At 37.6% G+C, this 27,376-nt stretch overlaps 1 protein-coding gene across 6 annotated transcripts in view; it reads left to right on the top strand.

The window, feature by feature from the left end:
* CDK14 (cyclin dependent kinase 14) overlaps positions 1-27,376 on the top strand; it is a 344,587-nt gene that overhangs the window by 224,021 nt on the left and 93,190 nt on the right. For all 6 annotated transcript variants that reach the window (XM_087775266.1, XM_087775259.1, XM_087775285.1 and 3 more), the window contains one exon: positions 9,048-9,096. In XM_087775266.1, coding sequence (XP_087631392.1) covers positions 9,048-9,096 — 49 coding nt within the window. The remainder of the gene's footprint in view (positions 1-9,047; positions 9,097-27,376) is intronic.

The raw sequence follows: 27,376 nt of genomic DNA, 5'->3' as shown, positions 1-27,376 counted from the left end.
GAACATGGTCTTCTGACACATGACTTGGAGAACATGTTTTCACTATTTATTCTTTAGTTACAATACTTTAAGAAATACGTAGATTTGCTGCACTAAAAGAGAATCAACTGCTGATAATATCAGGGGACCAATGTCTCCAGGAACAAAACGAAAGTAGGCATCTACTGTCTCACCTGCATGAGTAGAGATGGAGTAGTATTCCAAAACAAACTGCTTCCTTACCAGACTCGTGTCTGAGTCTTCCTGATTTTTCTGTATTCTCTCCATCATTATTAAATCTCCCATTTTTCTTAGTCTGGAGTCTTACCTTCCCTTCTCCTCCAGCCATTTTGTCTGGATTCGGAGTCCTGTCCAAATAATTGAGCAAGATAAGCCTTTCATATCAACTACATAGTTCGTATCTACACTTAAGTTTTCATTCTTCCTAAATTCTCAATTAGTGTTTGGGACTGACGCTGGATAACCTCCATCCTGGGAAGTCAGAGATTTATCAGAAGGTACTGTCAGTGAGCAAAGTGGGAGAAGGCAAGATTTGGTCACAAAAGAAGATAAATGAAGTGATGATGGCCCCGAAGAGATGGTAACGGTCAAGGAGAAGTAATAACTTGTCAGGAAGGTGGGCAAAACGTGAGAATGTTTTGTAACGTTCACTGTGCCTCAGTTTCCTTACAATGCTGTTTCTATGTGAAAGGAAGTTAAATATTTAATCTTGGGCTGATGATGTGGGAGCCTGAGCCTTGCTGTGTTCAAGAGATGATCAGATATAATACAAAGTAATATAACTGAAAAGGTGCCTTTATGAGACAAGAGGAACATCTACTGAGCACTGTTTTTTATAAGGGAATCCCTAAAGTCAGGATGAAAAGAGTTAAGAGAAAGATACTCTCCTTAAAGAGAAAACAGAAGACAGAAAGAAACCAGAGAGAGAAAACAGCATTCATAGGAAATACTGCATAACACGGAGTCTGCCAGAGATTGACAGATACTTCGTGGATTTATTAAAAAATCCCGAGTCTGTGACTGACAAAACCACTGCAGGGCTGGTGTTCTGACTCAGGAATTCTGCTTTGCTTCCCAGGTGATCAATAAATACAGATTTGGTTTAGAAATATGATCTCCCTACCTGCATCTTAACAGCTGATTGATAGCCAAGTTTTTTCAAAGGATTAAGTCTTCATTTAGGGTAGAGCTGGGCTGAGAGGATAAACTCCTTTGGCACAAAGCCGGGGAAATACTGTATATGAGGACATACGGCTTTTCAAACTTTCATAACAGTTTTTCCTATAGAGTTTCACCAAAGCCTGTCAACAATTTGTTACACACTGAATCAATATCTTGTTTGTTTACATCTACTCTGATGCCAGCGAATGTTCCCAGGTGATGTGGGAGTTTCTGCTGTTGAACTGTTAGAGCAGCCTCTGGTATGCTTTTAGATCACGGCAACTAGCACTTGCAAATAATTAATTCCTGGCCATGGTTTGGGAGTGAGTGTGGGCTGGGGACCTCTCCCAGTAAGAAGTATGCCTTGCTTCTTTATTGGAGGATGGAGGTGGAAGGGTGCTGCAGTAGTACAGATGCAGGACAGTGATGGTGTCTCAGCCAGGCAACAGTCCCAAGCACATTTAACTTACTGCTATAGATACAGTTTTCAGGAATTTGAGTACTTGAAGAAAGGAGACAGAGGGATCTGTAAAAGAGAATTCATTTCAAATTTCTCCCCCTCTTCTTTAAGTTTTGGCAAAACTGTAATATGTGGTGTTTCCTCAAGTCTCTGGTATCCACAACTCAAGGGAACAAAGTTGTCAGTGTTTTCACCATTCTTTAAACAAAATTGCCTAAAACTGAAAAGTTAAAGTAACTACTGTATATGCAAGGGAGCCAGTGTGAGGACTGCTAAAAGGTGGAGACATTTACTATAAAAGCCCAGTGCTTTAGACAATGCTGACTATTGAAGTTACAATTTCTATTCATGCTCAGTAGAGACTGTAGAAAACAGCATCTATCCTTCCTCTTTACACAGCCTGTGCTCTGCTAAAGCAGGTGCTTTTGGAAGGGGGGGAGGGGATGGGGATGAGGGTGAGGATGGAGGACAGCAAATTGAAGTAATTTTTCTAAAGACATTTGGTATACAAAAGCAAAGTCTACCTCATGGTTATGATAAAACTCCAGTTGCGACTGGACTCAGTAAAAAATCTAACTGAACATTAGGGCTGCAAATAGTGCTTGAAAATTTTGCTTGTCAGCATGGATTCTTGTCTTTATGTCTTCAGCTAACATAATTTAAATATTTTTAGTATTGAACCTTTAATAAAAATAACAGGAGTTTTACATATCACAATACAGTGTTAGTTACTATAGACTTTTAATTTAAATGTAAAGAAAACCCATTTAAAGAAATCATGCATTAGACTTTTCAAAATATTAATTATGGTGTTGTTTAAATATTTGCATTTAAGCTAATCACATTTGGTTTTAAATAGAGACGAACATTAATCAAGGAATGCATATTAGCCAGCACAACACAAAAAATGCCTTGAAGTCAAACTGCATTTTAAGTTCTTTGGTTTAGACTAGAAGCTGATTATCAATAGTGCTAAAAAGGAGCTAAAAAATCAAAATCTAGTCTGCTTCTAATTCCTTATGTAGCTTTTCTTGCCAATTCTAGTTCCTTTCAAGGCAATCGTGACAAAGGTATAATAGTTCATGTGTTTTTCTGACTGTTTTTCTGAGAAAAACCCTCATCTTGTTTTATGTTACTTAAAATGCAAGTGCTTATTTTTTCAATTCTCACAGCAGACCAGTAGTTCCTTCAGTGGTCTGCTAATAAGCTCACTAGTGAGTTCTGCTGAAATTCGCTTCTGTTTGAACCTGCCCTTGATGCAGGGCTGTCAGATGGAGCGTGTTTATCAGGCAGATAATGATGTTTGCAGTGGAGACCACGTAGGTATATATGTGGGCGCACAAGTGAGTATGCATATGTAACAGTGTTGCTGTAGAGCAGTTGTCTAAAGGAAATAAGAAATAGAAAGAAATAGAAATACTGTCTATTTCTATAAGAAATAGAAATACTATCGTTTCTAAGATCACTTAATACAGCTGGGGGTAATGGTTGAGCTTGCCGGCACAGGCTTTTTTGTCCCCCTAAGTCTTCAAGCTGAGTACAATTTGGGAGCAGTTGTTTTAAGAACATATTTTTTTTGATGCATCAAGGTTTGTCAGATCAAACAGCTCAAGAAATTTACTCCCTCTCTTCCCTCTGGTTGCTCACTTCTGCTTCCATTTTGCAGTTGTTATTCCAATAGCTTCGTGGATGCTACTGTTTGTGGGGCACAGTTGTAAAAACTTCCTTGGCACACGAGGCATTGAGTAAGCTGTGCTGCAAGGTCTGAAGCAAATAGCAACTCAAATCCCTTTACTGCCAGAAGAATGTTTGTGTAACTGCACCACCCAGCATCTGAGTGGGTCGTGTTTAGTGCCCAGGAGAACAGTGAATCTTGGCTCCGAGGCTGGATTCTGAAGGTGTGGATGTAATATATTAGCATACTCCTTTTCCATACACTTTTAAAATCTTAAGAGTAAATGGTATGCTACAGGAAGATCTTTCAATTGGTACTTCTTTCCAGTAAGGAATATGCGTACTGTATGTTTGCTCTTATTTATGCAGTCCTACGTAGGGATCTCTTTACACAGCATTTGATTATGAACACGCCACTTACTAATCAAGATTTGGCTAACTTGGCCTTCTAAGAAGCAAATGGTAAACACTTTTAGGTGCTGTGGGATTTAAACAAAACCAAAAATCTCTTCCTGCTTTTGTTTCACGTAAGCAAAAATCACCTTTGACTAGTGAAATACAGCACCCATGCGAAAAGCCAGGTCTTTAACAGCGAGATATGGTTGCTACTGAGGATGATGACTGTATATTTGGGATAAAAATGCAGAGGATCAGATTTGTTTCCTGAATTTGTTCCCCAAAGATTTGCAAATATTTAAGTGTTTGCATAAGGGAAATTAAAATCACACTTTTTACTTTAAATTTCACATGAGCTTACTGTGTCAGTCTTCCAGTGTTTTTATTCAAAATAAGCACATTTAATAATAAGTATCTGCAAAGATTTGAACTCTAGTATATATACTCACAATTTGAACTACAAAAATTCAAAATACATCTGAGATCAAATCTTGATCTGTAAACGTTTTCAGGTTTCTTTAATCTCCGTGCTGACAAGAGCAAGCAGCTGCCTCAGCAAGATGGTGTGCCTTTCGTTCGTGACAGTGGCTTGCATGCGCTGGAGGGTGGTTGCGCGGGTGGGTGATGATGTAAGTGTCTGCATGACATGCTCGCATGTGCTTGTTTGCCTTTCAGTTCTGAGAGAGGGGTAGTAAGTTTTCGCTACACGGGGTTTCTTCCACAAGGTTGGACCGAGATTTGGATCGTCTGTGCTTCTGCCTTTCGTAATGTATGTCAGGCAAGGATTTCTTTTTTGGGGGAGTATTCATGGTAATTCTGCAGTATTCCCAAGATCTAGCATACAGTCAAGATCTACTGACTAATATTACTGGGTTTTATGATCAAATCAGTGGGAGCATCTGAAAAACAAATACCAAAGCTATATGCTTGAAAGTATCATAAAATATAATTTAATGCAGTTGGTCACAGTCACAGATGTATAGCTTTAGATTTGGTTGTATTAAATCCATCTAGTACTAAAGGACAGAGGCATTCATGCAGGTGCATGAGTCGTTCACTCTGGAAAGCAACTGGAAGCAAACTTGGGGCTGTAACTGTGGGACTGAATTCCAGTTTTGTCATTAATTGGACACAAGCAGGAGATCCTCAGGTAAAAGTTGGGAGCTTAAATTACTTCTTTTTTTGCCTGTGTTGTAACTGCAAGATTGGTGTTCATAGGTATGTAATATTGTGGTTTCACAGTTCAGGACTTAAAAAACTGGATTATGATGGAGAAGTTCAAAGACAAGATTGTTGTAGCTTCTCTGTTCTGGCAGCTCTGAAATCAAAATCAGCTGGTTTTGTTATTCTGGTTTTTATTCTCTAAAGAAAGATTAATTCAGAAAAGTACTAAGAGCTGGCATGTACATGAGGCTGGACTGAATTACCACAGTAGTCCCACCTAGTTATACTGTCCATGAAAGCTAACAAGACTTTGGTTGGAGGCATGACCACAAAATTGTGTAGAAAAACGTGACCTGTATTTTATTGATATGTGGTTTCTTTCCTTATAAAGAATTTAAAGCAAGGAGCCTCTAATCTGCTTGGAGTAGAGGGGAAAGAGTTGATACCAATGGTTAGGAGAAGCCTGGTGTCCAGTCACACAGCATATAAATGGAGTTTGAAATTAAGGACTCGGGACCAACATTTGCCTCTCTATAGTCAGTGTTTCACCCTATCCATTTTTCCCCCTCGTTTTCTCTCTCCCTGCCTGATAAATATCGTGTATAAGGTACTTATTTAAAAAGAGGTTTAGAGTAGAGCAGTAGACTGAGTAAAGAAGGAAGATCCCTTTGAGAAGTTCATTTTGCTTAGGGATGTCCCTTATGACAGCATTTACGTAACTGGTTCCAGTGTATCACTTTTTCAGTAAAAAGCCATCTGGCATAGCAATAGTTTTTCAGTTTCTTGCACAACTGAAACAGATCTTTGGACATTAAGGCCTTAAGGCAATTTGGCCAAGTGGTTGACTCTGTGTTTTCTTCCCACAGTGAAAATAGCTTAAATTGATTAAAGTGAACCTCTGACAGTCCCGTCAAGAAAGTATGTTGTATATGATACTTCTCAACTGTTTTAAGTGGATGTAGCTGTGTTGAAGTCAGTGTTGCTCTGCCAGTTTGAACCAGCTCAGTATCTGACCAAAACATATTGCAGAATAACAGATAAAATAAAAGTCTGTCTTTCCCTAGGTCTAGGTTAGCTTTTCAGTAATGCTTCAAGTCGGTTCAGTTTTCTTTCCACCCAGCACTTTTCTGCATCGAAATAGATTAATGTGCAAATCTGCACTTTATTAGCTGAACTCCCATGTGTATCTCAGGCTTCTTGTTACGCAGTACTGTCTCGCTGCATTTTATTTTTCAGTCCTTTGTCACAAATGAATGGACAGTGTTATGGTTGGACTATTTACTTATAAAGTGTAGAAAGTCTTTATTTTCTTCCAGTTTTTATGGGTAAGTATCTGCTTGCATATATGTTTTTAATTCACATTTGTCAACTGAAATTCAAGGGTGAGCTCAGGTCCTGCTGAGGCCAATGCAACTTGGCTATTGACCTTACTGGGGCTCAGGCTTTTCTTCTGGAGAGGAGAAGCTACATTAGTAAACAACAGGTACAATTTGAATTGTAATGTTCCTTTCACTTGTAAGTTTGGGTCATATTCTCAATGCCAATATGATGCTTGAACTACTTACTACAGAACATGTACTTCAGTACTGAGTTTTTATTTGTGCTCTTGGATATTAAAACATAATCACAGGCACTGACTCCAGTGCCATGTTACTGGTACTGAACTATGGCTGCATCTAAGAATGATCTTGACTACTTTGCCCATTGGATTTAAAGGTCTGCCTCGGGGCATTGGCACATCTGTAGTAGAAGCACTGCATGCAGTGTATAATAGAGATAAAAAGATGCCTCTGGTGTGATAAGTTATTTTGTTGTAGTATGTGCACACAGAAAATTGTAAGGAAATCTCTTCAGTTGCTGCTCTCAGTAAGAACATACCCAGCAACTTCTCTTTTCCCCCCCTCTTTAATCCTTACATTCTGCACTCATTGCGGTGTCGAGACTTAACAGAAAATAGAGAAAAAAACTATCATCGCAATGGTTTAAATTGCTCTCCCTTTTTATAGTATCCAAGCTGCTAAGTGCCTGGGATAACTGACTTTGTCAGTAATTGGAAAGTACTGTAGAGCTTCTAATTTACAAAATTTCAGGTAATGTCAGTAATGTGGTATTAATCTAAATGCTTCTCAGGTTCACACTAAGTAATATGGTAGCATTTTCAACAATAAGACATATCAGAAATGAGTTCAAATATGTTAAGAAATGTGCATGAAAATAGCAATAAAAATATTTTATTTGGGGAGATATATTTGCAGAGCAATATATTTTCTGTTAGTAAAATGACCTGTAATTTATACAATATCATAACTGTAACAACAAATTAAGGTTTATAACATAGTTCATAAAAATTCAACCTAATAATTTTTGTTTTTGAAAACTATTTAATGGTGGCACATCTGAGAGTTGCTGAGAGTCATCTCTTGTCTTAGCTAAATATCTTAATTTATCTTATAGTGAAAATAACACAGGGAAGTCAACTAGGTGCTACTTTAATGATCATCTACAATAGACAAATATTTTCCAAGGGCAGAAACTTTGTGTTGATAATACAAAAAAACCCCACCAACCCCACAAAAAAAAACTTACAAACTTTTGTTTCATATGTTTATCTACATCTAAAAGCCTTTAACAGTATGATAATGTAGTTAGCATTTGGGGATTTTGCTAAGAAAGTTATTTGAGTAAATTCAGACACAATATTACATAAGTGATATTTATAATTTATACTGGTGCTAAAACTAGTTATAGTCATGAAGCTTCCAGTTTCCAGTACACTTGTTATACATATCTAAGAAGGAGTGATTTCATTGCTTTAACTGCATCAGTATGGTTAAAGCAACAAAATTTATAAATGTGAAGTGGCCCTCAGATGCAGTTTGCAGGTCTACCACTTACTGGAAACCTCTGATAGCAATGTCAATGAGAGTTGAAGTTTCTGCATAAAACTTTTTAGTTAAAGAAAAAAAAATAGGTATAAGAAACAAGATCACCCACATTGATGCTAGGATTTTGTATGTGCCATAGTTTTGCATAGTTGTTGAATCTTTAGAACTGACTACATATGAAGTATATATGACAACCTTGAAACTGATATAAGTAAAGTATACGAATACAGGGATTTGAACACAACCCCTCCCAATATTTAGAGTTGTTTTACACAGTAAGATGCATGTATATATGTATGCATATATGCATATATATATATAAATACTGTTGTAACTGTACAGTGTGCCTATTAAATGCCATGTTCATGGGTGGAGAGGAAGCAAAATTAATTTTTGAGTTTTTATGGAGTATTTTGTAAGTTTAGGACTTCTTCACAGCAACAAATGCCATCACACTAGGGTAGCTGGCCAGGGCGAGTACCAGTCTACATAGTAGGATTTCAGTGCGATGAGGCTTCATGGAAAATATTATCATATATTCTCCAGCTGGATTGAATTTTTTTCTTCCTGAGAGGCACTTAGCTCCTGTTCAAAGGACTAACAGAATACTGGCTTTTCCCTTCTGCAGCAGATTTCATAGCATCTTCCTCTGCCAACTAGAGTCCTAGTGCAGAGCAAGCATCTTCTTGACTATGAGAGGGAAAGTACTTATAGCTGAACTGAAGAATTTAATGTTTGAGTAAATAAGCTGTCATTGTACTTGTTAATTCTGCTTACTATTTGTATGTGTTCTTTAGAAAATGAAATCACGTGGTCATCATGTTTTGTGTGTCCTGTGTGTCACACAGACCCACACTTACTCTTATGTCTCCTGAGAAGCATAAAAACATGACAGTGAGATCACAGAGAACTGTATTTGTGATGAAGAAAAAAAAATTTTACATTTCAAGCTTCTTTTTTTCCATAGCAGTCAAATACTACTTTAGATATAATTGTAAAAATTTCCATTTCTGGTGATGCCGCAGTAAATTTTTTCTGTGTCGTGATGGTTTGGTTTGGTTCATTGGTTTGTTTTAACAAGTTGGGTTTTTTGGGGGGGGATTTTTGGTTTTGTTTTGTGGGTTTTTTTTCTCCCTCTTTGTATGGCAATTGCTCCCATGCCTGTTTTCTTTCTGTGTCTTGGGACTTGAGCTGCAGTAGTTGCATAGAAATGATGAAATGATGAAAATTGACAGTAGATAAATATATTTGAAAAAAAATCTGGTTTTAGCATAAATAATTGAATGTGCTTCTTCTTTTTCTTACAGAACGGTTTACACAGTACAGCCCTAAAAATCTTAGACAAGCATGGAATAAGTAAGTCTTTTTTCTTTTTTTTTTTTAATTACTCTTTTGACTCTTCAAGAATATGATTCATGCCAAGCTGAAGTTATCATAGTTAAAATGGCTTGATCCTTTTTAATTACAGTACGAATGCGGAATTACTGAAGTATTATTCTTTCCTGCTTCTGCCAGTTTTGAATGTTTTTGAATTGCCAGTTACTTGTAAATAGGAAGAAACTGTATAGCGTAGGATTTTCTTCTTGGGGATATCAGTTGGCAAGTGTATTGAGAGATGCTGTGTTATTGCTTTGGGTCATCAGTTTTGAGTCTTGTTTTCTCTGTTCCACTATAACAATTAAGAGACTTTTAAAGAACATGTTTCTAATCAACTTTGAGTGTTGTTTCTACATAATCATCCCCTGTTGCTAGGTCCATCTGGTCATTGCTGTGAGCTGATGACCATACTGTTGTATATTTTAATTACCATGACTGAAAAAAGTCAATGTGAATTCACTGCCTTTTTTTTCTTTTCTTTTATTGTTTCCTGAGTTTTGTCACATTTACATCAGGTGGACACTGATATAAAGGTATTGTGCTCAAAATCCAAAAAGGTTGCCTAGTAAGCCAGGAATGCCTAACCAATCATCTGTGCAAAGTTTACTAGAAGCTTTCTCAGCACATGAAGAATCTTTGTAGACAGGATATTTGGTCAGCACTGTATTGAGTGATTAACATCTTTTATATTTTGAAGAAAGCATACACAGTTTGAGTTGGATGAGCAGGATAACAGCTATGTCAACAACTTGTCTTGCCAGAAAAATTGTTAGAATTTTTCTCCACTCTCTTTTGACCCACATTTTTTGCAACAAGGCTAAGCCTTTGCTGCCCCAGCATTGCTGTTTTCTTTCTGATACTCATGACAAATTTTATTGTTGGTACCAACTGGCTGTCTTGTTGGTAGTTTACCAGGGAGTTCAAGAGATAAATCAGCAGGAGACTGAAGCATCTCCTCCTCCAAGTTCACCGCTGAAGTTGAAGATATGAAATGTTTTGGTGAAGGAACTTCCTTGTTATAAGGAAAAAAAGTTACAGATAGAGTAGAAGTCCAAACCCTTTTTCAATATCCTAATTTATTAGCAGTGGAGTGCATCTACAGCTCTAAAATTCATAGCACGGTCACTTGCCCAAGATGTGATGAGGTTTATACTCACTTTGTCATTCTATTATTTCTTCTCCATCTGCTCCTTCCCAAACCAGTTTGGTCCAGTGTTTTGGACTGAAGCGCAAAGGCATTTTTCATTTAAAAAAAAAAAAACCACCAACTTTTGAAATTGTGTTTAACTGAGGGAGGAGAAATCTCTTAATGTAACAGGATCATAGTTAAAATTAGGTGATAGTTGTTGCATGTGATACCATCAATGATCATCCTTTGAGTCAGAAACTGTATTTCTGCAGTGCCAGGCATCTTTCATGACCCTGTATGAGGCTCTGCATTACTACTGGATCTTCCATGGTTAGGAGTAACTTTGTGATTCCTGCAATGAGGCACATAAAGCTGGCACTGAAGCCAGTGCAGGCCTTCACAAAAGTTAAGTGTCACCTACCTGAGTTAATTGACTTTCAACAGTCTATAGAAAAGTTCCTGGCTTATCCAGTTCAGACTGGGAGCCTAATTTGGTGGCTTTTGTGGAAGAGTCCATCTCCTGTTTATTCTAGAGGGAGCAACAGGAAGATTAGCTTCACTTATAGTTGGCTTTTGTGAGTATCTCAAACAGTTTTGTCAGTTCTTGTGATCCTTGCAGGCATCTTGCAATGTTTGACTCTACTACAGTCTTACTGCTTGGAATAAAAGTCACAGATTTCATTTTAAAAAGTAAGTCACTAGAATTGAAGTCACTAGAATTGTCTATATTCTGTCCTTTAACAATGAACAAACTTGCAAGTTCATTTTTTCTTTGAAAGTGGTTAATGAAATCCAAAAGCTTGGAAGAAGCAATTATGTTACAACATAGGCAATTAGATCTGGACTGGGAAAGAGGGACAAGGGAACTAATATTGATGTGAACGTGTTTGCTTGAAGGCATATATATATACGCGTAAGTAATGTGAACAGATATTGGCACGCTATTCCATCCATTCTGCAGGCATGGACTGAGTGTTTTTCGATATTTTAACAGCAGTTAGACCCAGCAGTATCTCCTGTGTATGAATAAGTACAATAATAGATTTGAATTTTAAAAGTTGATATCTTATATTTCCTTCAAGAACATTGCATGAAATTTCTGTTTTTGTAAAATACAAAAAAAGAACAAAAAACCCCGTTTGCTTAAAACAAACCCTCCATCTCTGAGGCTTCATAATTGACACAAGTTATGATCACATCACAGGCTGACTCAAATAAGACCAGAGCTTTTTAATTTCTAAGAAACCTCTTCAAAAATATTTGTACATTTTCAATGCTCCGTGCATAAAGGATTTGCAATTTTTCAGCATAAATGAAGGGATTGAAAGACCGAAAGCAATGACAATACATAGAGTTCAGCTCTTCATATGTGCAGTTCTACTATAATAAGAAATATTCAGTGCCTCAAAATTATGTATCATTTACATTTGAAATGTAAAGGATTTTCTCTTTTTCTAGTGTAAATCTTTATCTGTGTGCTGTATTAGAGTACTGTTGCTTGCACAGCTGTAGTTCAGGACGTATAAACATTTCTGTTATAGACATCATATTCTCAAGGGTTTACAATTCAGCTATAAAACTTAACACATGGACAGACTGATTCATTCTAGAAATTTTCTTTCTGTATTAGCATGTTTCAAAAAGCAGCATTCTCTAATCTTAAAAAAAAAATCCTTTTTAACTTCCTGATTTAATTTGTTGAAGAGTGTTGATGACACAAAAATGTCCCATTTAAAATAGAATTGGCTTTAAGGGTATTTGGGATAAACGTGAGACCTACAGCGTGGAGAAAAACGTACAGCCTTTTGTTTTTAAATATGTATTGGTTTTGTTACAGAGTTACTTCGTCTCGACATCTTAGTACCTTTGAAAGATACACCTTAAAGAACAGTGTTTGTGGTCTTGGAAGGATTTACATGTGTACTTAAACTTCTCTGAGGTGAACTCCTGCTACTGCATTTTTTAGAGGGGGATTGAGACAGAAAGAAATTAAGGAATTTGTCACACAGAAACTGCCATAGAAACTGTAAAACAGAGCATGGTATTGAACTTCATGCTCCCAAATTGGAAGAGAACACCTTTAATTTTCTAAACACAATGATGCTTTCACCATCTGCTGCTCTGTCTTTCAGGCACAGTCTGGCCCTTTATCTTGTTCATATATATGTTTTGAGGTCCTGGCATGGAAGAGTGAAAATATGGGTTTAGAAGTCTTCAGAGAGGCTTACCTCAAAACATACATTATAATTCAGTTTATGTAAGGAGAAGTTACTAGAAGGAAGAATAACACTCTTGCAACATCTACAGAGCCAGCTTCCTGTCTGTAAGGCAGAACGAACAGAGGCAAAAACATCCCCCAAAAAAACCCAAAAAGCCACAGCTGGTAGATTGGGGGCAAAATAATTGCACCTGACTGACTACACCAGCTTCCATGAGATGTGAATTTTACAGGCAGAGCCAGACAGTGGAACAATGATGGACACAAGCCAGTGGCTCTTTAATTCCCGGTCTCACTGGAAATTAGCTAAAAACGTGGAATGTAACGGCAATGACAAAGTGAAACCCAGCAGGCTCATTACATAAGAAGTCAGATCCCTAAAATTCTTAAAATAGAATCGGTCAGTATTAGAAGGTACTTTTGGGAAGCGTTTGAAGGAAATAATGTAACTATCACAGTTCTTTGGAGACTTTAACACCGAATTTCTTCACTGGTTGTCAAACTACCTGAAGATTATAAAGACAACGTTTTCTAGATAAGATGTGATTTATAAATTTTGTAGAAATACTTATAATGTTAGGAAACAAAACTTGCATTGACAGTTGCTTCTATCTGGTATGAAGCCTCACCTACATTGCATGGCCTAACATATTGTGCAATGTGATTATAAAATACTGGTCTAAAAAGAATTAAGATGTGGTAATCTGATCTTCCTATAGAGTTCATAATGAATTATATTTTCACCTTTTTTCCTGAACTTTTCTGTTCAATTATCTCTAGACAATAAAACCCAAGAACAGCTCTGCCTTCAGAATGCAATGCAACCTCTTTCAATTTGCAAAAGCTTCTCCACAATAATAAACCCTTACAGAAGAATAAAAAAAGAGAACTAATTATCCTTGTGTATATTTGGTAGGATATAAAAAGCTTTTTCAAATCCTTCTGTCATAATGGGTTACATTGTGAGAAATTAGGTTGGAAAGAAAAGGTGCAGTTGAAAACAAATTCTGCTCTGCATAAATAGGACTACTACTTCGTAATTCCCCAACATGGCAGTATTTATTATATAAATAACACTTTATTCTCACAGCTAGTCCCACTGCTGGGGATTTCTTCCTTTAACAAGATGGCCTCTGTACTTGAGACCTCCCTTCCTGAAGCCAGGTTGTTTAAAAGTTGAATTCCAGGATAGACTGGCCTATTTTGGGACTGTTATTTGGTGAAAACTTCCTGAAGAAAGCAAAGTGAGTGAATAGAGATGAGTCTGTGTATTTTGAGTCTGTCTTTCATTTCAAGCATGACACAGACTGTGGAATTTTTTAGAGCTGAGACTTGGGAAGGGGTTTTGGTTTGGGGTTAGTTTTTTTGTTTGTTTGTTTGTTTTGAGAAAATCTTTGCCTTAGTGGGGTTTTGACTGAAGACAAAACTCTCTTCTAATTGTCACTTGTATCCCATTCACCTCCTGTCCCTTCATCAGCATTGCTCATGGTAATGTAGTCTGTAGTGCCACTGAAAGACTATTCAAGCTCTCAAGCACAGTAGGAACAAAAAGCTTCAGTGTTGTCATTGCTGAAACCTTTCTGATGGATAAAACTAAGCAATAAGCATTTAAAACTATACCTGTGCAAAAGGTGGATTATGTGTGTCCTGTGTGCAGTTCAAGTGTGTTGAGGTTGCACTGGGGCTGTCCCCTCACTTGCATTTGAGGAGTGATCAGGAATCGTGCTGGGGGGGGGGGGGCAAGGATGGAAATGGGACACAAAATGAAAAGCTTTTGTAGAAGTGTTTGTGATTTAGAGGCATATAAACCTGCCTCTGTCTCCTGATGATTTGCAGTGATACTGCTGCACTGAAAAAAACATTTTTCATTTCCCATTTTGTTTCATATTTCCCTTAAGTACCCCTTTATCGGTCATTATCTTTTGCCTGAGGGACCTCAGGAATCTTATCAAGACAACACCTATGTTAATGTGCAATACAAACAAGAAGTCATTTACCAGATAGTAAATTTATTACGCTATCTTCATGAAACAATAACTTCTCCACTATTCAACAGCAGGCAGATTTACCCCTCACGTGCAGCAGCCGCTGGCTGTGACGGCGCGTTCTCCACTGGGGGAGGCCTGGGGACACGCCGCGGCTCCGCAGCGCTGCCTGCGCTCTGGGACTGTTCCAGCAGACACAGTGGGCCCTCTCCACTTGCAGAGACATCAGCGGAGGCCGAGAATTTTTGTTACGAGTATTTTCCTAACACTGCTTTTTTGGTTTTTTTGCTACTTAATGGGGTTTATTAAATTAATTTCAGGGTGGTGGAAGCTGCTTATTACACTTCAGTGCCTTTTTTGTGTCCACTACTGTACATTGTGCCACTTAGTACCATTTTATACGTTTCTGGCACCATAAAGGGGCTCAGCTGCTAAAGTGCAAAAGGCAAAGTTCTCAGCCCAGCTCAGGAATGGTTAGTGCTAAGCTGAAATGCACTGCAGGTTTTGTCAGTTTTATGGTAATGATTTATATGATGCTGATTGAAGCCAATGACTGAGAAAGATCTCTAGAGTTTCTCTATTTATCCTTTTGCCAAGATGAAAAATTCGTTACAATTTATATTTGAATGTTTCCTTCAAATTGGAGCAATTGTAAATTGCTCAAATGTTATAACTTATATAAATATGGGGGGATATTATTCCTAGCAGACTTCATTGTTAGAATGTTTATCCTGACATTCAATTTACTTTTGCTTTATTCTAAATTTCCCCTCTTTTGTGTTGCTAAGCTTTATGTATTGTGTTACATCCTCTTGGCCCAGTTGAAAATATGAATAAACCTTCTAAACTGGACCACAAAAGCCTTTGTCCTCTTTTTCAAAGAGTACTAATAACTCTATGTTGTTTCATTAGTAAAATTACATTGTTACCCTCCTATACCTTTCCCATCCATGACACCTGTGAAAATACCGTATCTTCTGCAATATCTAATTCAGTTTCTGGCATTGGACTAGAGTTTGCTGGCATTATTATCTCTGAACCTATCCACATTTTGGGTTATTTTTCCCTGGAAGTAATTGTTTGTAGTTCTCTATGCTCTATCTTGTTTGTAGATTTTTTTGTCCATGTATCTCACTTCTATTAGCTTCTTTGTACTAATTTTTTTGTCTTCTATGCTGTTTTCAACATTTAGTTTCATCTAAGAATTGATTCAGTATGCAGTGTATCCCTTAGTCCAGCTCATTAATAAAGATGTTAAATAAAACTGTGACTAACGCTAATCCCTCTGGCACACAGCTGGACACTTCCCTTCCAACTCAGTACATTGCCACTCATCATTACCCTTTGCTTATGGTCTGTCAGGCAGTTTTCAGTCTAGGAGATAGTGTGTCACATCCCAGCTCTTCAGAGTTTGTCCACAGAGCAAGATTTTTTAGAGAAATTGCATCAAACATTATTGCTTGTTGTTTTGTTCCACCAGTGATTAAGTCCAGTTTTGAAAATAATCGGTTTATCTGGTGTCTTGTTCAGTAGTCATCTCTTCTTTTGATTGCCATTTTGTCTTAGTTTTTCCCTACAGCTACTTTTGCTTCCAAATTGTCTATGTTTTGTTTCTATTGTCTATATTTTGCTTCTATGTTGTGTGTGTCAACATCCAGCAAATATTTGCCAAGATTCTCTTCCTTATTTGAAAACCAGAAAGGAAATATTTTTTTAAGTCTAGTGCAATACTTTAGAATGCAGAGCAAAATTAGCTAATGTTACAGTAACTTATCTACAGTAATAAGCCTGTAAAGAGAAATGAGGAAAGAGAACCAACTCTTCTTGTGTAGATTTCCTGGAAGGACTTTTAAAAGGTTCCTTACATTTGTTCGCTATCCTCACTAATTCCTTAAGAATTCCTTAAGATATTGAGACGTATATCAGATAGACATGTTTATTTGGTGTTTCCAGGTATGATTTTTTTTTTTTTCAAAGTATGTTCTTCATTAACGTTTTTGAGTACTCACTGATCAGCTCTTTTCAGATGTTTCCAGTTGTTCTTTCTTCTTATGCATTTCTACATGCCAACATTTTATTAATTTCTCAGAATTATGTTTTTGGTAGTCTGTTACTCATATGTTGCCATAGTGTCTGTGTTCATTTCTTGGTTTGAAGTCTAATACTTTCTGATCAGAGGCACCAGGCATCATTATATCCTCATATTCCTAATTCTGCCCTCTTGCTGGAGTTCTGTACTGTTGGCCTCTCTGCTGAAATCTGTCTTCTCCAGATAATGACATTGCTGACAAAATTGAGTCTCTGAGATGTGTTTTAAAAATATTTGTCTAAGGAATTGAAGACATACTGTGAAGGCAGTAATATAAGTGAAGTAGACCGTACTGCTGGGTCTCTCATTATTTGTATGTAGCCATTAAAGGCAAGAGTTTTCCAACACGAGAGCCAAAACAATAGGCACGTTAAGAATTGGGCTGGCATTCAAAAGTGCTTAGTGCTAACCAACTGCTGTTGGCTTAAGTGGCTTGATATTTTCCACTGCTTTTTGTCATATGTTATGGATTGTTTTCCTTTAACTCAACAATTCCTTTGATTCTCATCTTAGGGTCTCAGCAATGTATATAATTTTGGGAGATAGTGCAGACAGGCGATAAGTGTAATAATATGAATAATGCTACTGAGTTTTGTCACCTCTGCAGATAGTTTAAGCCAATCTCAAAACCCATGCCGTTTGGCTCTGTTGCAAGCCAAAGACTTACAGACAGTAGTTAAGGTTTCTGCAGTGGTACAATCATCACAAAGTATTTTTACCTTAGACAAATACTTATTTTACTGAATTTTATGGCAATTTGATGTGGGCTCTTCAGCATAATTTTGACCACCACCTCTTCTGCAGTAGGATAGTAATCATAGGTATTCAGATACTGCCATTCATGAGAATCTCCTGCGACCATCTCCCCAAATTAATTGCAATTTTGTCAAGAAAATCTTAATTGCTTCCTTTCCTGTGTTTCTGGCTGTGACACTTCATGTATCTGCCTTTAGATTTCTGACTTCTTTCCTGCCATATAGGACAGAGAAACAAGAATTTTTGCTTTTTCATGCAGTTTTTTTTTAATTAGTGATGCAGAAACACATGGCATTGTAGGAGACTAGCGAAAACCAGTGATTAGTTTCAAAACTGGAAGCTATTTGCTAGCGAAACAGTTCTCGTAATTACCTTTAGTGATGTCTTTCAATAACCTATTTTAGAGAGTTTGAAGCTATTGCTTGAGAATTTGTGAAAGATGCTGGCTACAGGCAGATCATCATGTATATATGTTCAGTGCCTGCTTGGCCTGAGTGTCAAAATGGGAAGACAGGAGACAATAATCCTCGCTGATGCATTAAAATGGAGAGGTTAGATTATGTATCTTCAGCAACACGCTGTGAATAACGAGCCTCGGCATAGGGCTGGTGCACCTGTCATTGCTGGAGGGCAAAGAGGCAAGTGGTTCCAAAGGGAACTGACCTTTTTCTTTCAGGCGTTGAGTCAATCCCATATCCTAAGGCACACATTCTGCGTTAAAATTATTATAACTCTCCTGGTATTATGCTGAACAACAGACTCTGGTGAGAATCTATGGAAAAAACCCATAAAATGATGGTGATGGTGGTTTGTGTATTGTTTTTAATTAAGCCTTTATAGGAAATAGATCCTGTAATTTTGAAAGACATCACTAAAACAGTTAAGTTCTTCTCTGATTAAGATAAATTTAATTGAAGTTTAAAATAAAATTTTGAAATGTTGTTTGTCTGAATTAGCAGCTCGCTGGATACCAAAATGTAAATGATAATATTTATCACTAAATATGATTCCAAAAAACCTGCATCCTTTTAAATAATGTAATGTATAATACAGTGTATATCCACTGTCTGCTACCTCAGCTGAATTTATATCCCTAAGATCTGATTTACAAATAGACAACTTTCTGTTAAATTATTCACATCTCATAATAATTGATCTTACAGAGTTGATCTTATGCTGGAGCATATTTGATCATAAATTCAATGAAAGCAGCCACCATCTTTGTGATGTTTGTCCAGCTAAATCCTTCAGTGAATAAAATAATAAAGATGCCAGCTGCGTTTGTTTTATGATCACTGCTGCAATAGGAGGCTGGAAATACAAATGAATAAAAGCTGTAATTTTTCGTGTTGGATTTATAAACTCAGAATCTTACTGCAAAGAATTTAAATGGAAAAAATAAAATTTTTACTTCTGTCACATTCTTATAAATGCATTTTTTGCTTATTTTGTTCCTATTGTTTAGGAATCCAGACTAGTTTTAAAATATTGCTATTGTTTGTACCCAAACTTACAAAATCCAAGGAAATCTAGTAAAAATAGATTAAATTTATGCTCTTCTCTCTGACACTATTGCAAGTTAAGAATGGACCTTCATTTTTGCATTGCCTTCTTTGTTTGGATTCTATAACAATCTTAAAGCTCTGTTTACTGCTGTGTACAGTTAGTGTGCCTCAAACTAATTTCACCACCCTGACATGAAAAAATCATGCTCCAAATTATTACTGGCCTTCCTTCAGCATTATGACTTTTGCAGGATATTGTTATATTCTTTTTATTTCTTCCGTAGTTGATCCTTAAAGTGCCCTTGAGTCAAGCTTTATTCTGCAACCATGAGGGCATGAATCTTTCCTGAGATGTTGACAGATAGTGTTTGGTGAATATCATTTTTCTGTCAGATACAGCCTATGTCTATGCTGCTAACTAAAGGAGAGCCAGGGACTATCTTCTGGCCCTGAGGCCATGTGGCAGACCTTAGCTACAGCTGTATTAAGTAACACTTGGGCATGCATCTCCTGTGGGCTTTGTGTGGTTCCCATGCAGCTGCAGGTGCAATTATTATTTTTTGGGTATTCAGTATTAGTTTTTTAATCCACAATTTCCAGAATAACGTAAGACCAGTGCTGCAGACCATGAGAACTGTATTTTCTAGCAGAAGATTTAAGGTAATATATTGCACGCCCTGCTTGTAGGAGGCTGGTACATGCTGCCTTTTGGGAATGGTCCCTAGCGTGGGTTGTTCCCTGAACAGTTGTCTAGGAGTGGTTTTAAAGAATGCTAGTTGGCATGGGCCAAAATAATCGAGGGGTCAGTGTGGACACTCAGTAGTTGAGCTGTCAGGCTCTGTTCCTAACCCTGCTTAATTTGGCGATACAGGCTTCAACAGAGAGGTTCTTACTATTCCCTGCCCCTTGCACACTTGAGCATGTTCCCAGTGAAGTTTCTCCTCTCACTGTAATGCTAGCATCCTTTGTCACCTAGGCCTGAAGCCTTAGGGCTGTTTTTGTCTTTTCTTTCCTATCCCGTGCATCCAGACTGCTATATACATGTTACAATTTTTTTTTTCTTCCCAGCTTTTCCAAGATACTTTTTTTCCTTCCCTAACCAACTCTGTCACTCGTATCTTGATTATCGTAATACACTGCTCGTGTCCTCTCCTGACCAACACCCTTCTTCAGATCCTATAAAAAGCTACCAGTGAATTCAGTTTATTTTTTTGTGGGTTGTTTAGCTCCCCTTTTGCTCTTATTCCCTATTCTTATGTCAGTGATCCCTTATTCATATTTAGGCCTTGTCCTGTCCCCTGCATAATTCAGGCAGACTCACAACTGCAGTCTTCCTTTCTGGGAATCAGATGAGCTTGTGCCCAGGTAGTACATTTACCATTTTTTTGCGGTCCTTTTCTCCAGACTCCTTGTTCTCAGTTTGGAATCTGCTAGGACTAGTCCTTGTCTGCCTCGAGTGCCTGCTTTCACAGAAGCTTGATATCCATTTAGGACCCTAACATGGCTCCCAGATGTTTATTTATCTGCTTGTCCTTATTCAGTGGCAGTGCACATGACCAGATGTGTCACAGAGCTCCATGGATTCCACAATGCCACGTGTGCAAAATCTTTTGAAAATCCACCTGCTTATTTTGGGTCATTAGAAGTGCCCTGAGCTCTACTGGCAGTCAATTTTTAGTGATAGTTGGCTCTTTGGGAAATCTGACCTTTAATGGTCACTATTATAGATAACAATTTTGATTTTAGTTCTTAAATTGCCTATGCTGATTTATGTCTAAATAGCAGTAGCTCCCTGCTTAGCTGTCTCTCTTTCATGCTACTTTGACAGGTTAGGATTTGCAAAAATAGTTCAGGATTGAGTCCTTCCCTACTGCAAGCCAATTTCTGAGTGTCAGATAGCACTGCATCCTCACACATATGTGAGTACAAGCACTTAAAATCCACATATTTCAGTAATTGATAGCTAAAATATATGGAATTTGTGGTTTGATCATTCATCTCCAACCTGTTTCTAGTTAAAAAGGCATAAACTCTTGTGTCAAATCTGAGCAACTTTTTAAAAAGACACTTCAATACAGGTATGTGCGGATATGTAACGTTTCACTTTTTTAAAAAAAAATCAAAGCAAAATCATGTTACGTTTTCTCCAAATTGCATACTAGAGAGAGATCATTGTTTTCTCCTTCTACAGTGGTCTCTGTTCCTAAGAAACCCTTGAATAATTACACTCATTCTTTTCCCTGTTCAAATTCAAAGTCAAATTCAGATTTCTTTTAACAGATTGGCACAAGCATATTTGTCTCTTAACAAGTGCTGTTGGTATCAGGCACTGGATTTTCAGTCTGCCACGTTCTTCCTGCTGGAAGGGAGAATATTCCCTTTAGAAAGTATCTATCTATCTCCATTAATGTAAAGAGAAAGAGTGGTGTGCTAAATCAGGAGAGTGAATCTGGAGAAGAAATGGCACCTTCTGCGCTACGATGCTGTGTGCATGTGGTTTCCCATCCTGTGATCTCTTCTAATGTCACCTGGACCAAGTTTCTCCTGGTCAGGGAGCCGCAACTAGTTCTGTATGATATAAGTCTGTCTAAATATATAGGTATAATAATACATAATAAAGTATTTTTGACTGCATAGCTTTGAATATATTGTCCATATGCTCTCATTATAATCATCTTGGTCTCCTCCTCTCAATGTTTACTAGTTCTGCATCATTTCCCTGCCATGTCTTAGTTTAGGATATAGTTGCAAAAAGACAAGGATGCCTACTTGTACATAATTGCTTAGCCTCATTGGGTTCAGCCAGGCGACTCATATACATAAAGTTAAATACATGCATATGCCTGGGGTCTGTCTTCCTGAGCTTTCTAGGCTTGGGGCATTCTCTCTGCCTCCAAATCTCTATCCACCTTTAATGAGCTGTATAAATAAATACAAAGTACTCCTGTTCGTTCCATATCCATAAAAATATTTTTTATTATCTGAGAGGTATACCATAATACAAAAGATCAGACCCATCCGATGTTTTAGGGAGCTGTGGGAGGGCAGGACAAGTAGCTGCTTCCAAGTGGTTGATGGATCTGAGGCCCTGGCAAGACAGATTTGTAGGTTAACTGTGATAAATGATCTTTGGCTTCACTGACTAAAGCAAGGTCACCCTTCTCGGGGCACTGCCTGCATGCTGCAACCTTGCAGCAAATTCTTGTTGAAGTACTGTGCAAACAAACCAGTTCTTATTTACATTAGAATGAAATTAAGACTTCTCAAACCTGAGATGATAAAATATCAGACAAGAGGGCAGAGATTTATAAGGCAGTGCTAATGTTTATTTACTAGAACTTTTTTGCCTTTTTTTTTTTTTTTTTTTTTTTTTGCTTGCAAAAGGCAATAGGTCCAAAAAGACAGCTGTTTTTTCTTTCTGTAGTCATTTAATAGGGGAAAATGGGGGAAACTTTGTTTACTGCCTTGGTGGCTGCACCCGCTGCCAAATTTGAAATTCAGAATTTGGTTGTTTTTTCTCTGGAGTATTTTTTGCTTGGATTTCTTTGGAGAGAAACAATCCAGGTTGTCAAGGGTGGGAGAAGGAAAACCAGAAAGCTTTGACTGCGTTGTGTGCCAAAGGTTTATTTCAGCTATTTCTGTTTTTTGGGGGGTTTATTCCCTCCTTTTCTTTGGCTTATGTCCAGCCAGTGAGGAAATAAATATGTGAAGAAAGAATGCTATGGAATGTTAACTCCGCTGCCGTATTTTCTTCCTTTTATCATGCCCCAAGATTCAGTGAAGTTGATATAAATTCACCATGCCTTCTTTTAAAAGGCATAACAGAAAGGCATTCTTCCTTTAAGAGTCAGCTGTAAAAGGTGATTTTCTTTCACTCAGTTCAGTTTAAGCCTGTAAAAAGCATTAAGTGAAAAATCTGATATATTTGTTAGGGCATTTATTGCATTACTAACTTATATTTTCAGTTCTCAGTGAAAGGTTTATAGAGGACAAACCTTGAAGAGTTTTTGTTCAGGATTAAAGATATATTTTCTCCATTTTCTGGTGAAATAATAGCTCATAAAATGATTGGGGTGTTAGTAATTAGTTTTAGCTCTATTTATTTTCCAATGATATTCTTCCAACTTGCTGAGATGCATGAAGAAGGCCTTTAAAAAACACTCTCCTTGGTCAGAAGAGTCATGCCCTTTAAAGAATTTAAAAATAATCAAAAACTTCTGATTAGATGTAGCCACCATGTTGTTGTTCTTTATTAATTACACTTACAGCAAGCAAAGATCTTCCAGTAAACTACAAATCTAGCAAATTCAGTAGTAGTCTGTTGTGGTGTAAGTAATACACTGTGTCTTCCATAATTAATATTTTTAATACTGGGCTAATTGGGATGCTGAAAGAGTTAAAATAGCTGATTGGTGGTGGCATGCAAAAATCCAAAAGAAGTAATTGCTAAATTCTTTCTAGACCAAAATGGTAAGGCATGTTCTGATTAAAATTTCTTAGGAAATACTTTTTCTGGGAAATACCTGTATCTAAGAGAAACTGCTGAAAACTGAGTGAAATAATGTGAAATACTTCAGGTATTCTTCTTTTAGTTTAAAGAATTAGTTGTGGTTTTAAACAGTAGCAGAACACTGTACCCAGCAGTCATGTTGCCTGGAATACCAGAACCTCAGAATTCCCAGGAATTAAGGAAGTTATGTGATCATATCACAGAAAGCCACATTCTCAATAGCTTAGAGTATTAGACATATATTGTACGTTTGCTGTTTAAATAGGCTTATATTTCTTTTTAATGTCTGCCATGCAGACTCCATAGTTCTTGCTTCATTTGATGCTCCAGCATATATTATTCTGGCAGAAAGATACCTAGTATCAAATGTAAACCTTATTCTATATTAAAATGGTATAGAACAAGTAGGGGAAATATCTGCAATATTGTCAATGAACAATGAATTGGCTATCTTCATGCCCTAAGCTCTCAATAGTTGGCACTGACTTTCTTTAGAGGGTTTCATAGCCCAGCATATTCATTCTGAGGCATGAGAGCAAGAGTTAGCCCAGGTGCATGTCAGGCTATAGAAGGACAAAACCCAGGATACTGTTAAGTCTGTTCTAAATTGACTGATTCTCTTTAAGCTTAGCATTTAAAGCTCAAATCAACCAAATTCAGTTTTTAAAGGTGTTGTATTCTGTAAGGGTGTTAATGTTCTGCTTCCTATATGAAGCAGACCTTTCAAGCTGGATATCACAAGCAGTGTTGTATTGTAGAAAGACAGTAATACATCTGAAACAGGCACTAAAACACATCAAATCCAGTGCAGAAAGAGTCCAGGAGAAATAGACTCATATCTAAGTTTTCGTCTTGTGTTACAGTAAGTGATGACACATACAAATGGTTTTGTGATCTAGTCATGACTGAGCTTAATGGCCATTATCAAACGTGAATTGCCATGAGAGGTTGGATCACTTCATTGTTTAGCTTAGGGGTGACCGAATGGAGTCTCTGAAGCCTCACGTGACTCATGAGCAGTTTGAGTAAGCGTCTTAATTCTCCGTTCTGAGAAGTTCAGGAGCTGCAACTATAATTACGGTTTACCTACTGGGTCAGTAAATTCTTTTAAAAATTTACCAAGTGTATAAAAATGGTATACCTAGAGGTAAATTTATGTTAAATAAAATAGAAAAAAACCCCTAGTTGCGTATATTGTTAGAACCTTCATTTGTTACCGTCACTTTTTTTCATGAAATGTTATTCAGCTTGGCTGCTTTTCAGCTAATGGCATCTGTGCAACTGTCAAATGAGAATTAGTTCGGATGGGTCAGGGTTATTATCACCTTTCTGGAATGCACTAAATGATCTTACCTCCACAGCTTTCCAAATGAGGCACTGACCTTTTTTACATTTACATTAACAACAATACCAAAGAATCAAGCACCGGTACTTTTAGTGTATTACTGTGCAATATCAGTGAATACTTATCATTGATTGTCATGGCTTTTATTTTAATAATAAACATTTTCACCACCTTTTCAGTACTTCCAACAGATAAGACTGCTGATCCTGTAATATGGTAATATAGTGAAAAGGGATCAAACTCATTTCTAAATTTCCAAAGACATTGTTTCATACACCCTTACAGAAATCGTAAAGGTCTGAAGACTGTGCAGCACAGTGTTGTGCAGCAGCAGAGAGCAAGGACAGATGCTGGGAGCAGTGTAGCCACATTAGTGCAGGATTTGCCCCGGCCTACCTCACCGAAGCAGCCTGGGCACGATGTTGCACTAATGTGGCAATCTTGCTTCTAGTGAGGTACCGAGCTAGAAGAGTACAATTGAACTGATGGCCTAAGGAGCCTGGAGACCATTCTTTCCTGCCCTGCATGTGTAGAGAGCTCAGTGTTTCTGAATCTAAACTGCTGCCAGCACCTCAATTTCGGAAGAACAATATGGTGATCGGGAGTTTGGAGACATGGGTTTCCTGAAGATCATGCATAATCCAGCACAATGTTAGGGCTGCTGTCGGCAGCCCCATGCAGGTGTGGGGTACAATCCCAACACTGAAATATGGTCCCTGTGCCTGTGTTTGACTGTAGGTTAAATAATGTTTACTGTATAGTTTGGCTTGAAGTACCACTACATTGTGCTATAGAGCAAATTCTGTATTTTGTGATTGATCAGCAACAAGTAAAACCCTGCTTCAGTGAGCCTTCAAAAGCTTTTGTCTCTCTTTGTTCATCAGTTTTAGTCCTCAGTACCCTCTGTGTAAAACACTGAGAAAAATGATAACGTCTTTTCCCTGTTAGATTTTCATCTTGAGGTGCCACTTTATGCCTTCATCTGTATCAAAAGCTAAAAGCATCACATCAAAACTTATGTTCACTTGTTGCGGTGGTTTCATGATGGCTAAATAACCTCTGCAACAGCTCCGTGGAGGCACACCAGGCACGTTAGGGAAGCAGCTCCTGCATGCTGGAGCTGGCACGTCAGGTCTTTGAAGATGGTAGGTGTTCTCGGCATGGCTGTAACAACAGAAAAGGCTGTTGATATTTAGTACAAAGGAAATGTTGCTTAAGGTAGGCCCTGCTCCAATTTGTGTGCTGCATAGCTGCTGCTAGTAGGGTCACACGCATATTCAGAGGTGCAAACTACCAAGGCACGTGAGAGCATGCCTGTATCAGCTGGTCAGAGGATAATGAATTTGCAAAGAAAACAATAACTACAGTATACAGTGTTGGCACAGTTTTGTGTCAGAACTCAAGAGAGGCCTAAAGCCTGGGACAAGGGGAAAGACTGCCATCCTCAAGCAGACTTGGGTGAAAATGGGGAATATGGCCCTCGTGGTGGTGCAATGATAGGTGAGATACCACAGAGACTATACAAGAGCCCTGTTGTTGAGGGGAGCATGGTGTCGATGTGAAATTTTTTGTTTATGCTCTTCTTGCCATTAAACTTTAAACTCTGCTAAGTGGTGTGATTGTTTGGGTTAACTGTGGTTTTGTCTTTCACGACTTCAGGTTGCAAGGGATTACTTAGAATAAAGAAGCAGAGCTGAGATTTCCAAAGGGAATTAGGTGCCTCACTCCTCTAGGCCATGCTATAAATGCCAGCTGAGAAATGAATTAATGATACGCTGCGAGAGTCGTATCTTCACATGGAAAATATGCACAGTAAACGATTTTTGCTTTGGGAAGTATTTACCTCATGCTGTTAGGAGTATATAGACAGCATATTATCTCCATTTGTTTTAATGCCCATTTGTCTTAATTATTAATGTGAATTTGAGCTGCCTTCTTCATTGCATTTAAAAGCAAATCACTCCAAGTTCAGAAGTTCACTGCACATGCCCAAAACTTTTTTTTTCTCAAGAGCTTAAACCAAACTTCAGTGATCTTAGTCATGTTCTGCTTGACCAAATACTGACCTTCCTCTGCAGTAGAAAGACATTTAAGCCTGTTTTCTGAAATTAAATCAAATTCTTGTAATCTAATGAGATTTACAACTGCTCAAGTCTAGTCAGATTCGTCTATGTTTAAAGTGAGACAGGTTCATATGGTATTTGTTTTTCTTGAGCTAAGGCCGTATATAGCATTTGGGATTAAGTTGAAAATCAATGTTTCACAAATGTCAACAGAGTAGGTCTGTAAAAATATTCCCAATATTTCTCAAAACAATATCTACATATTATTTAATCCTCATTGCCAAAGGTTTCTCTGTATTCTGCTGTATGTCACATTTTCTGAAAGTATGTATGCTGTCATGGCTAGTAACTATTCCTCAGTGATTAGTGTGACAGTAAGTGAAGCGTGAATATTGAGACTTGCCCTATCATGCATGCCAAGTTCCTATATGGCCCAACTGCTGTGAGACAAAACATGCTATTATGTTTTAGACACAAAGCCATATTGTATGAAATTCCATCCTGTCACATACTGAAGGAGGTGTATTTAAAAATCAAATCTTTTTTTTTTCTTTAGTTCTTTTTGTTAACTTTTCTGTATTAGATACTTAACTACTGAACCCCATCAGAAAATTCAGCCTTTGTCCCTATTGAGGAATCATGTTTCCAACTTACATCAG

This window comes from Nipponia nippon, unplaced genomic scaffold, assembly GCF_047370975.1.
Source record: "Nipponia nippon isolate SJK-2023a ecotype South Korea unplaced genomic scaffold, ASM4737097v1 scaffold_1, whole genome shotgun sequence".
In the NCBI taxonomy this organism is placed as follows: Eukaryota; Metazoa; Chordata; class Aves; order Pelecaniformes; family Threskiornithidae; genus Nipponia; species Nipponia nippon.
This window is presented reverse-complemented; position numbering and strand designations above follow the sequence as displayed.